General features: G+C 43.8%; 1 protein-coding gene across 7 annotated transcripts in view; it reads right to left on the bottom strand.

Annotated features, from left to right (window-relative positions):
- LOC110497605 (protein BANP) overlaps window positions 1–12767 on the bottom strand; it is a 69527-nt gene that overhangs the window by 32571 nt on the left and 24189 nt on the right. For 5 of the 7 annotated variants that reach the window (XM_090209369.1, XM_036956501.2, XM_036956494.2 and 2 more), the window contains 4 exons: window positions 11619–11780; window positions 8855–8967; window positions 6796–6867; window positions 5649–5693 (listed from right to left, as the gene is read on the bottom strand). In XM_090209369.1, the coding sequence (XP_090065495.1) occupies window positions 5649–5693; window positions 6796–6867; window positions 8855–8967; window positions 11619–11780 (392 nt within the window). The remainder of the gene's footprint in view (window positions 1–5648; window positions 5694–6795; window positions 6868–8854; window positions 8968–11618; window positions 11781–12767) is intronic. The other 2 variants (XR_016488623.1, XR_016488622.1) reach the window with 1 other exon arrangement.

Below are 12767 nucleotides of genomic sequence, written 5' to 3'. Positions count from 1 at the left end.
TCTTTGTCCCCATGTGCAGTTGCAAACCGTAGTCTGGCTTTTTTTATGGCGGTTTTGGAGCGGTGGCGTCTTACTTGCTGAGCGGCCTTTCAGGTTATGTCCATATAGGACTCGTTTTACTGTGGATATCGATACTTTTGTACCCGTTTCATCCAGCATCTTCACAAGGTCCTTTGCTGCTGTTCTGAGATTGACTGCACTTTTCACAACAAAGTACGTTCGTCTCTAGGAGACAGAACGCGTCTCCTTCCTGAGCGGCATGACGGCTGCGTGGTCGCATGGTGTTTGTACTTGTGTACTATTGTTTGTATAGATGAACATGGTACCTTCAGGTGTTTGGAAATTGCTCCCAAGGATGAACCAGACTTGTAAAGGTCTACAATGTTTTTTCTGAGCTCTTGGCTGATTTCTTTTGATTTTCCCACAGGTACACCCCCAATTGACTCAAATGATGTCAATTAGCCTATCAGAAGCTTCTAAAGCCATGACATCATTTTCTGGAATTTTCCAAGCTGTTTAAAAAGGCACAGTCAACTTAGTGTATGTAAAATTCTGACACACTGGAATTGTGATACAGTGAATTATAAGTAAAATAATCTGTCTGTAAACAATTGTTGGAAAAATTACTTGTGTCATGCACAAAGTAAATGTCCTAACCGACTTGCCAAAACTATAGTTTGTTAACAAGAAATGTGTGGAGTGGTTTAAAAACGAGTTTTAATGACTCCAACCTAAGTGTATGTAAACTTCCGACTTCAACTGTATGACCATATAGCAGGTGCACTTACTGTCACTCCTTTTATATGTGTGTGTGTGTGTGTGTGTGTGTGTGTGTGTGTGTGTGTGTGTGTGTGTGAGAGGAGTTCCACACAGGTATCGGGTATCGTGTGTTCGTATCTAGCTCTGTGTGTGCGTGACACAGAGTTCTGCCTAACTCTCTATTTCCCCTCAGTGTCAGCAAGAATTTCTTTCCCTCTCCAATACGAGGGATACACACACATACAAGCGCACAGACCAACACACACACAGTGAGTTTTATACCGTGCCACTGTACCTTTACAAGCAGTAAATGTCCGGAGACTTTGTACCGTCACAGAAGGGTAGAGGGCAAGGAGGGAGCAGACATGGGGGTCAGTCTGCATCCCACTCAGCTTTTTAAAAACTCTCTCTGTTTGGCTAAAACTGTCTTATCGCTGTCTTCCCCTCTCTCTGTTCCCCTTTAACCCCAAAGCCCTTCTTCCACCCTCACCCATCAACTACCCTGCAGACCTCTAACAGGGAGTCACAACCCCAGTATGTAAACACACAACACTGCAATGACACAGGCCTATAATACAACTGCTCTGTCTGGACCAAGAATACACACCCCTTACACAAGCCACCCAAGCGACTACAGTGGATCCCACTGCCACAGAAACACCAGTCACCACATGAAACATAGCATCCCCGCCACCACACACATACGCACCCACCCTCCCACCATCAGAGACACACACCACCCTCACACACTCATCAACCATCCCGTCACTAGGGGGCAGCAGTCTGCAGCTGTGACGAGAGGTAGTGAGCGTTGCAGAAGGAAGCACCCTGCTGCCTGATAGACTGGCCCTATCTATAACCAAAAGGGAAGAGGAGAGCCCAGGATAAGAGAGAGAGAGGGAGGGAGGGGATGTGGAGGTCTTCCAGTATTGTGATATAGGCTACACTAACATAGCCTGAGTGAGCAGTATCCCACTGCGCTGGAGCAACAATGACATCACACAGATATTAAGTGTAGCTGTAGCCTACGTACTCAGAAACAGGCCTTGTATATTGTAGTAGATTCATTTATTATTTATTTATTTCACCTTTATTTAACTAGGCAAGTCAGTTAAGAACAAATTATTATTTACAATGACGGCCTACCCCGGCCAAACCCGGACAACAATGGGCCAATTGTGCGCCGCCCTATGGGACTTCCAATCACAGCCGGTTGTGATATAGCCTGGAATCAAACCAGGGTCTGTAGTGACGCCTCGAGCACTGAGATGCAGTGCGTTGGTCTTTTGGCAATGTGTGCTGTGCTCTCACCATGTTAGAGTAATCATCATTACCGACGCACAATGAACAGAACACAATCCGGGATGCAATCAAATCCAGTTCATCTGACAAACCTGACTTCACTTAGAAGTAAGTGACTCATAAGTCAGAAGTGAAACAACTTCACGCTCCGTTCCTCTGTGCCTTTCTCTGTGTGTGTGTGTGTGTATATCCTTTAATCTGATCTGGGTTGCATCAACGTTCAAAGCAATCAGTCACACATAAAAACACACCAAGCTCATATGAGAACAATACTGACAGAGTTAGCTAGTGCTATTCCTGTCTCACTCCCTGGGAAAACACACTAGCAAGGAGGGGAAGATACCCTTGAGTCACTGTGTGTATGTCCATATCTGAGTGTGTGTGTGTGTGTGTGTGTGTGTGTGTGTGTGCGTGTGTGTGTGTGAAAAGCCAGACCTGGGACACAAGGTTAGAAGAATAAGTCAGTGTGTGTTTGTTTTGGCGCTAGCCTCATATCATTTTACAGACACAATCAAAATAGGACCTATAAAGTTAAGTGGGAAAAGAAAAGAGTGGGTCTTTATTGGACAAGGGTCTCATGTTCTGCCAGGGGGATAGAGGTCCTGTCTCGTTAAGTCCCTATACACAGCTAGTGTGCCTCCCAAATGGCACCCTATTCCCCATGTAGTGCATTACCTTTGAGCAGGGCCTACAGGGTTCTGGTCAAAAGTAGTACTCTATATAGTAGAGGATAGGGTGCCATTTGGGACACAACCCTAGTCAGCGACACTCGGGCACTGGGAGGGACACTTAAATCTAACTAGGGTTGCACATTTTGGGGACTATTCAAAAGGTGGAAACTTTCCATGGGAATTAACGGGAATATGGGAAATAATGGAAATATATGCAAATTAATATTAATAGCATTTAAATTGAGATGTTTTGGCATTGGATATACTTACCATACGGAGACAGAAATCAATTAATCAAATATATTTATGAAGCCCTTCTTACATCAGCTGATGCCAAAGTGCTGTACAAAAACCCAGCCTAAAACCCCAAACAGCAAGCAATGCAGATGTAGAAGCACAGTGGCTCGGAAAAACTCCCTAGAAAGGCCAGAACCTAGGAAGAAACCTAGAGAGGAACCAGGCTATGAGGGGTGGCCAGTCCTCTTCTGGTTGTGCCGGGTGTTACTAGTTAACAAAAAAGCATGTATGTCATATAAAATATATCCAACCCACCCAGTATTGTAATCAAAACTTACCAGAAAGCATGTAGTCCTTGGCTCAGACAGTGTAGTAGTGTGGGATCAATAGCATCTCATTAGTGGACAAGATCTTGAGAATCAGCTATACATGTGATGGAAGAACGCACTGCACATGTGATGGAAGGATGCACTGTGCATGCAGAGGGTTGCAATTCCAATGAATTGGGGAAGTTTAACCAAAATATGCCACAAAACCTAGAATTGCCTTATGTGTATCCCACAAAAAAGGTTCAATGTTATAAGCTAACTTTTTTATTTTGCAACCCAAGCTCTAACACACACTCTGCTCTTCAGAGGAGATAGTATGGCAGGAATTAGGGTTAACGGCAGGAGTTGGTGTTATACATCAGGCTTACAGAGGAGTGTGTGGGGGTGTGTGTTGCGGTGTGTGGGTGGGAAAGGGGGATACCTTGTCAACTGCACAACTGAATGCACTCAACTGAAATGTGCCTTCTGCATTTAACCCAACCCCTCTTAATCAGAGGTGTGGTGGGCTACCTTAATCGACGTCCGCGTCATCAGCGCCCAGGGAGAAGTTGTTGTTGGGGGTTAACTGCCTTGCTCAAGGGCAGAACGGCAGATTTTTCCACCTTGCTAGCACAGGGATTCGAACCAGCGACCTTTCGGTTACTGGCCCAACACTCTTAACCGCTAGGCTACATGCCGTGGTGGTGGATGAGTGTGAGCGTGTGTGTGTGTGCACATTTGATAGTCAAACCGGTGAGGAACTAGCCCTATCCTGACAAGTGAGACGTACTGGCAGAGAGCCTAACAGTTAATAACAGGTTATTGCTGAATAACATCGGAAACAGGGTTGTAAAACTACTGTAGAACTTGGGTTAAGGAGGCTTCAAAATCAGAACCAGAACAGAGTCGTAACCGGAGCCAAGATACAAAAGATAAACAGTCCGGAATGCTGCTGTGCCATCACGCCCACCGGACTCAATGACCGGTTCATCTGAGGATGTGTGTGTGTGTGTGTGTGTTTCTGTAAAGGGGTAAGGGACAAATACCTAATCTGTGGAAATGAGAACACATGTAAAAAAACAATGCCGCTTGAAATGCAGATCTAATACAAACCAAAACCATGCCACACGCACAAACACACACAGGTGTCATTACAGAGACTCACAATGAGGCCCTGTCTAGAACAGACAAATGGATCCAATAACTCTTGATCCAAGCTAGCCTGGTCCCAGATGTGCTAGTGCTTTTGCCTTCAAAGTCAACAAGGCTAGACTTCAACTTACACTCATTTGAGAGTCACTGAGTTCAAGGAGTTATGGAGATACTGAGAACAGATGGAGTTGAATATCGGTTGATAACTGATAAACTACCATATTGTGGAAAGTACCATTGGCAGCCCTAGGGCCATTAACTCTAGTCTAGAGTTTGGAGTTGGTATGACTGTTGGAGTTCCTTACCCAACTCTCGCTCCTCTCCAAACACAGAGAGCACCTTGGAATAAGGGGTGAGCTAATTGGCTTAAAAATAGCTTGGGTTTAATAAAAACAGTTCTCATAGGCTGAGAAAGACTTAACTTCACACAATCGGTCCTGTACACACACACACACACACACACACACACACACACACGAGAGAGAAAAACAGTCTAGGGAGCGAGAGACAGAGAGTGAGACACTTCCTCTACGGCCAGGCTTCTAGACGATCGCAATGAGATCATGAATATGAAATAATGCCTGGTCTGCACAGCGCCCATCTGTGATGTGTGATCTGTGATCATCACACAGCCCTTGTGCTTTGATCATGAGTCTCTATTTGATCCCAGAGGAAAGAACAGAGAAACAGGAAGAACAGAAACAGGAAGAACAGGGCCCTCGGCACCAAACACACCATCCATTCCTCTACCCACAAAGAGAGAAGGGAGTGATGGACAGAGGGGAAAGACTGACAGGAAGTTGAGAAAGTATGTGAGACAGACAGCGAGAGAGGCTGGGTAAGTGAGAGAGAGAGGGAAGGAGAGAAAGACATTTGAGAGAGAAAGAAAGACATTCGAGAGAGAGAAAGATCAGACAGGGATGGATAAATGCTGTAGCTCCTCTCTATGTGTGTTTGAAGGATCCACAGGAAAGAGGAGGACCAGCACATGGAGGTAACCCAGAAGTAATGAAGAATTTGTGGGAACTAAACTAAACCTCCATGGTTCATTTTGTTATTTTAGGCACCAAACAGAACAAAACGACCTGAAACAGGGATGGGCAACATGGACTCGTCCAATAACGACCGCTAGTTCGTGTTTCATTGCAAATATTTTCTGTAAAGAAATTTGGGGGTAAAACCTGAGGGGAGAGTTACTGTCGGGAGTGAAGGGACTTACCTGTCCATCCTGCCCAACATGCACCTGGTGGATCTGAAGGTTCCCCTGAGCGAGAGAGAGAGCAAGATCAGTCAGACAGCATCACAGTCACATGACATTAGCAACACCACATTAAAAACAAGCCCAAATAAGCCCCATTAATTCCCTCTGCGCTATTTTAGTTTGTAATTGTATTTCATACATATCCAATGCAGTCTCAGCTGCCATATGGACAGGCAGCATGGTAATCTCTCCCAAATAGCCTCATTTCCTTCTCCAACATGCCAATGGCTTTGATGAGTGCCCTGTTCCACACACTGAGTGGCAATTGGGAGAAGTGGGATTTTGTTGCTAAGCTATGAACTCCCAAAACAAACAAGATCATTGAGTGGGAAGGAGAGACAACAGCAAAAACATTTCTGTCATCCAATCACAAAGAGCAGAAAGGCTTTTGGAGCTTTTCTTCCTCCGTCTCTCTTGCTCTCTCCTTCTCGCTACTCCTTGCTTGTACAGGTTAAGAACCTCTTTAAGAATACCTGGTCAGTGTGTCAGCCCTATTTTCATGAGTGCCGGTGTTTATTTATTTGTTTGTGTGAGTTTAGGTATGCTTTTGTGCATGAGTGAGTATTCAAGTGTGTGTGTGTGCACGTGTCTGTGTGTATATTCAAGTTTGTGTGTATATATGAGCGTATGTATGTGTCTACTCAAGTTTGTGTGTGTGTGTGTGCGCGCGCGCAGTGGCGCCTTGAAATAAATATCTCTCTCCCCACATCTTATTAAACAAAATGTTTAACTATGATGCTGAGGCAAAGAATTCTTTCTCAGACACTTGGTGTGGTTTTGGGTCAGATTCTCATAGAGTCAAGCCATTGTGTGCATGCAAGGCTGCCTGGTGAGAGACACAGGCCATCTGGGTATTATGTGGAAACAAATAGTATAATGACCCATGCATAAGCAGGCAGTAGATATAAACAAGCACTCTTAACATGTAACATCTGCTTGCGGTGAACTCCTGCCTAATGACTTTAATACTTGCTACCATTACTGACTATTACCGTGCACTTCCGATTTACTGACTGGGATACCCGGATAGACAGACCGCATAGACAGACAGACAAACGGATGGACTGACAGACAAACAGACAGAGGGACAAACAGAAACACTTACCTCACTGTCTTGTGTGATCTGCACCTCTTCCCCCTGTGGCACCTGGGCAATGTGGAGATGTCCCTGAGGGATCTGATAATGGAGAGAGAGAGAACAAGATGAAAGAAAGAAAGGCACAGACAGACAAAGAAAGAAAGAAAAGAGAGAAAGAGAGAGCTCACAATATGAGGTGTGTATGTGTGTACTATAATATGCACTACTCTTCTGGCACCGTTAACACATAGTTAGTGAGTCCACTTTCCCCCTCCACCATCAAACCCTAGTCTGAACCTCGCTGCTGTCAGGTTTTTAGCAGCACTCGTACATTTTAAGCTCGGCTACACCAACTAATACTCTAGAACGGTGTTTACCAACTATCGTCCGACCTTGAGTACCCCCAACAGCACTCATTTTTGTTGTAGCCCTGTACAACACACCAGATTCAACTTGTCAACTAACCAAGCCCTTGATGCGTTGAATCAGGAAACAACAAAAATATGTGCTGTTGAGGGTACTCGAGGACTGGAGTCCAATACTACTTTAAATCTTTCAAAATGTACTTTGAACGTTTGCTCTAGAGTGCCAGATAGTCCTAAAACTGCAAACTCCACCTACTACATCTGTCCATTAAGCCAGACAAGCTCAATTAAAAACAGTTTGAGTATTTACATTAGTAAATAGTATTTGAACCCAGGTCTACTCCCTGATACCACTTCCTCTCCTCCCCCTTCCTCTTTAATAACACATGAGGGACTGATCATCTTTGAATAAAAGCAGAGTAGGAGTTTACCAGGAAGATCAATCAAAAAGTCTGACAATTGTGTAATGTTGCATTTTGACTCAAAACTAAAATGGACTTTTCATTTGAAACACAAAGAATGATTGTTACCTTTTTTATTTTTTGGTCCACAAGAGTGGAATTCCAGCCTTATCCTGTCTTTTTATGCATTACTACACTCGCCATTTTTGAGAAACCAGTTCCAGACTTTTGAGAAAGCGTTGGAGTATATACAGGTCACGGACATGATAGAGATTATAATGTTAACAGCACTTTCCGCAACGCTCTCTGCCTCTATACCGCGTATAAACATTTACGATAAACCAGGCTAGCAGGTTGAATCTCAGATCTTTGTGCTCTTGCCAACTATTTTGCTGTCATTGTCAAGCCAAACAGTCTGACTGGCCTCACAGCAATCTTCAAATAGCTTATACACATAATTTTGGCATGAGTTGGCATGATAGCACAAACAGACTGGCATTCAGGCTATCAAGCTGCTGCTTCCCTCAGTAACACAGTCCAGCCCGGTGGAAGTGGTGAGATTATAGTATTTGCTCCTTAGTTGGGCTTCAACACATTTGAATGGCATACATAAGATTTACTTGTTGGTCCTTTCCCTCATTAACACTGAAAAGGTCAAAGCACATTTCTTGATTCTAAGTAATAGTGTGGACATTGGAATAAAGCCACAGTGTGACTCAATGAAGGTGCACAGGGAACAGAAAATGATCAGACACAGGTTACTTCCTGTTGGCCCACCCACCCATAGTGATGTGGTGGGCCTGAGTGTGACCTCTGGCGCCTACAGCTGTATAAGGTTGTTCAATCGAATCCCTGAGCATGATGGAACTCTGCTTCATTGACACACTGTCTTCCTGTGGAGCGGTGGACAGTCTCAGTATAGTAGGGTGAGGTGATCTACCCACACAACACAGATAAGAGACTCACTCTGGGACTCTCAGATGACTAAGAAACTGGAGGAGGGTTGTGTGTGTGTGTGTGGAGAGAAGAGAGTGATAGAACGAGAACAAGACAGAGAGAATCGAGACAGAAGGCAGAGAGATATGGAGTGCAAAAAAGGAGAGGGAAAAAAGAGGATAAGAGAAAGTAGTGACAAACATGAAAGAGGGGTCACGAGAGGAGAAAAAGAGAAAAGACTCCAGAGAGAAATAGGTCTGGTTAGAGACAAAGGAAAGTGAAAGAGGATGAGAGAGATTAACAGAGAAAACGGGCAGTAGAGCAGGAATGAGAGATGGAAGGAGAGAGGAGACGCAGATAGAGGATGGAGACAGTGACACTCACCACTTGCACCTGTCCGTCCTCTCCTATGCGATGGATCTGGACCTGCTGGACAGTCTGGTTGGCCAGGGTGTAGTGTAGAGTCTGCTGGGCTGCCTCCACCACAGCGCCACCCTCTAGGGAGGAGGGGCATGAGCACAGGGCAGATGAGTTAACAACAGTAAGGTGTGGTAGAAGTTGCCCAGCTTAGTCACAGATCTAGGATCAGAAAATTGATAAGACTCCCCCAGATCCATTAGTTGGAGGGAGGAGGGGGGTTAGCACACGCCTGGAGGCTGAAAGAAGAGCCCCTTTCACCTCTGAAGGAACACTTGGCAACAGCCCATGGCCTGGTTTCACAATAGCGAAGGAACTTAGGCTTACGAGTGTTTTAACAATGTATCGTTCTCGCAATGGCCGAAGATGTAACATGTGTTTTCCAAAACACCACGCCGAAAGAAAGTTTGCTAAGTGCCTTGTTGAGGCATGTGTTGATAATGATAGGTTCCAAAGAAAGGCAGTGCTGCTTTCCGATCACCGTATCAGAATTATTCCACAATACTGATGACGGATCAGCTCCTAGAGAGATATTATCACTTATGGCAGCAAATATTGAGGCAGCTTATTCTAATGCTTACCCAATAATATTGCACTATATCAAGATAAGGCACACCTGTTAGCTACACGTCATCAAATATATTGAGGCAACAAAATACAGACAGTAGCCAAATAAAACTAAATTGAATGGACATGAAATTGATATCAATATCATTGAAATATATAGGCTCATATAGCCTATACTTTTGGTAGGCTATTTATCTTTTAATACAGTATTCTTGGTTTTCATTTCTAGCATATTTTTATCATTCACTTGTTTGTAACAACTGCAAAGACATTGGTAACTTTGTATTTGTAGTCAACTTTGTTTTGAAGTTATCGGCAGTCACAGAGAGACAGATAAACATCTTGATTCTGTTTAGTAGAGGTCTGTGGAAAATGCATCTAAACATGCACTTAACTGCTCAACGAGTGGTCTAAGGCAGTCCATGATTAACAAGCGTTCAATTGCAACTTTAGTGACAATGGTTTTGGGAAACGATGCACCTACGAAGGTTCTAACGATGAACTTAGCCTTAAGAGGATTTTGGAAAACTGAGCACAGGCCATCTGCTGGGTGATGCAGTGTGTTTACACTGTATCAAACATGTCTAAATAACACAAGGACTCTCAAGCTAGCAATCCAAAACACACACACACACACACACACACGAATGAGCCGTCAAACATAAACCCCCTGCCTCAGTCTAAACACCCACAACTCAGTCTAAATCACACACCATAACGTCCCCCATCGGCCCACCACAGCTTCATCTATTATCTCACTGTGTGTGTGTGTGTTTACACTGGTGCATGCGTGTGTGCCTGCTCGCTATGAGAATGCTTTTTTTGTTGCTAGATTGATGGAGGCCTACATTGAGGAAATCACACCACACTGAGAAGTGACAAAGTAGGCCTAAAGAATTCACTCAAAATAATTATATCATGATAGACAAAACATGTAGCACAGATATCTGCTTGGTGCAGCTCATATCATGGACATGTGTTGTGTTTCCTGCCAGTGAGAGTTCTTTCTCCCATCCTACAGCATTAACATGTCCCAAATGACACCCTTTACCTTATATATAGGTAACTGCCAAAATAATGGACACGCATGAGTAAATGAGGGATACAAAGTATATTGAAAGCAGGTGCTTCCACACAGATCTGGTTCCTGTCATATATAAAAATGCTGGGCAGGTCATTATTTGTGGCCATTATTTTGGCTACCATGACTTTGCCCCCATAGGATGACAATGCCCACATCCACAGGGCACGAGTGTTCACTGAATTGTTTGATAAGCATGAAAATTATGTAAACCATATGCCATGGTCGTCTCCGTCACCAGATCTCAACACAGTTGAACAGTTATGGGAGATTCTGGAGCGGCGCCTGAGACAGTGTTTTCCACCACCATCAACAAAAAAATTTTGTGGAACAATGGTGTCGCATTCCTACAATAGAGTTCCAGACACTTGTAGAATCTATGCCAAGGTGCATTGAAGCTGTTCTGGTTCACGGTGGTCCAATGCTCTATTGAGACACTTTATGTTGGATTTTCCTTTATTATGTGAGTTACCTATAGTGCACTACATTTGACCAGAGAGAGACCCATGGGCCCTGGTCAAAAGTAATGCACCATATAGGGAATAGGTTGCCATTTGGGACACAGTCCAAGTATTGCAGTATATAAATCCTCCACAGCCCAGTCATTGGTAGTGAAGGTGAGAGCCAGGTGGCTCGTGGAGACAGTACTTTGTGTTAGCCCTCTCTCCCCGTTCATTAATAAATAACTGTTTAAAAACAGGCCCAGCCACCTCTTTCCAGCCTATTAGTTTAATTCCAATGCAGTTTTATTAAGAGGAGTATGAGAGAACTTGCTCTGGAGTGTGTGTGTGTGTTTACTTTATAGTGGTGTGTGTGGCCTGGGAGGAGAGCGGGCTGTGATTCTACAATGTACACACAGTTGGCTCACAGGATATTTGGGTTTCCCTTGTTGTCCCACTCTCTCCGGTCAGGGTTGAGAGGTGATGGATCTCAGGGAGGGGAGGACAGGAGGCGTTGTTGTGTTGTGGAGATTATAACCATCTGCTACACTCTGCATTACTCACTGGATTCCTTACATACAAATAAGTGAAAAGATGTGTGTGCGTGTGAGACACACACACACTTGCTATTTCCAGAAATTACCTGAGCTTCCCGGTGCGTTGGCACTACGTCTGGAGAAGCTCTTGACTGCCAGACTCTGGCCGCGCTGCTTACGTCTCCATGCAGTGCGACACTTGGAGTCGATGCTCTGCTTGATACGGTACCAATCTGACTCAGTGATGCCAAACTTATAGAACAGGTGACCTGAGGAAACCAATGACAGAGGGCACATGAGTTCAGGGTCATGTAATTTAACAATCTTAAGAACCATTGTAATCTTAAACTTAAGCTAAATCACCATGACAAGGTAGAATAAGTCACATTCCTTGCTTAGGATGGACAGCAGTTCATACCAAGTCTGTGTGTATAGTTTGAACAGTGCAACCTTGTCCCACTATCAATGCAACTCTGCCGGAGCTGTCAAAATGTCAGAAGCACATTAACTCTAGATAGATTTTGAATTTTAAGCCCACTTTAGTTTTTAAAAAATAATAATTTTAAGTGCTAAAATATTTTATTTGACTTTTACTTCTATAGCACAGAGAAACAGAATGAATAATACATTCATAAAATGGCAAAAAAGACAGTAAAAAAATAAATCGTAAGAAACAAGGGTCTGTTCTATATCTAGGATATTTTTAAAAGCTCAGGAAATACTGTATATACATACATATATTCACACACACAGACACACTTGAAGTCGGAAGTTAACATACACTTAGGTTGGAGTCATTAAAACTATTTTTTCAACCACACAAATTCTTGTTAACAAACTATAGTTTGCAAGCCTCCCCCTTTTTCCTCCAAACATAACAATGGTCATTATGGCTAAACAGTTCTATTTTTGTTTCATCAGACCAGAGGACATTTCTCCAAAAAGTACGATCTTTGTCCCCATGTGCAGTTGCAAACCGTAGTCTGGCTTTTTTATGGCGGTTTTGGAGCAGTGGCTTCTTCCGACCATGCCCCAGGAATACCTGACATGATGACTCCTTGCTTTCCCCAGTCCACCTGACTGTGCTGCTGCTCCAGTTTCAACTGTTCTGCCTTATTATTATTCAACCATGCTGGTCATTTATGAACATTTGAACATCTTGACCATGTTCTGTTATAATCTCCACCCGGCACAGCCAGAAGAGGACTGGCCACCCCACATAGCCTGGTTCCTCTCTAGGTTTCTTCCTAGGTTTT

This window comes from Oncorhynchus mykiss, chromosome 2 (assembly GCF_057628025.1).
Source record: "Oncorhynchus mykiss isolate SJ-2025 chromosome 2, ASM5762802v1, whole genome shotgun sequence".
Lineage (NCBI taxonomy): Eukaryota > Metazoa > Chordata > Actinopteri > Salmoniformes > Salmonidae > Oncorhynchus > Oncorhynchus mykiss.
This window is presented reverse-complemented; position numbering and strand designations above follow the sequence as displayed.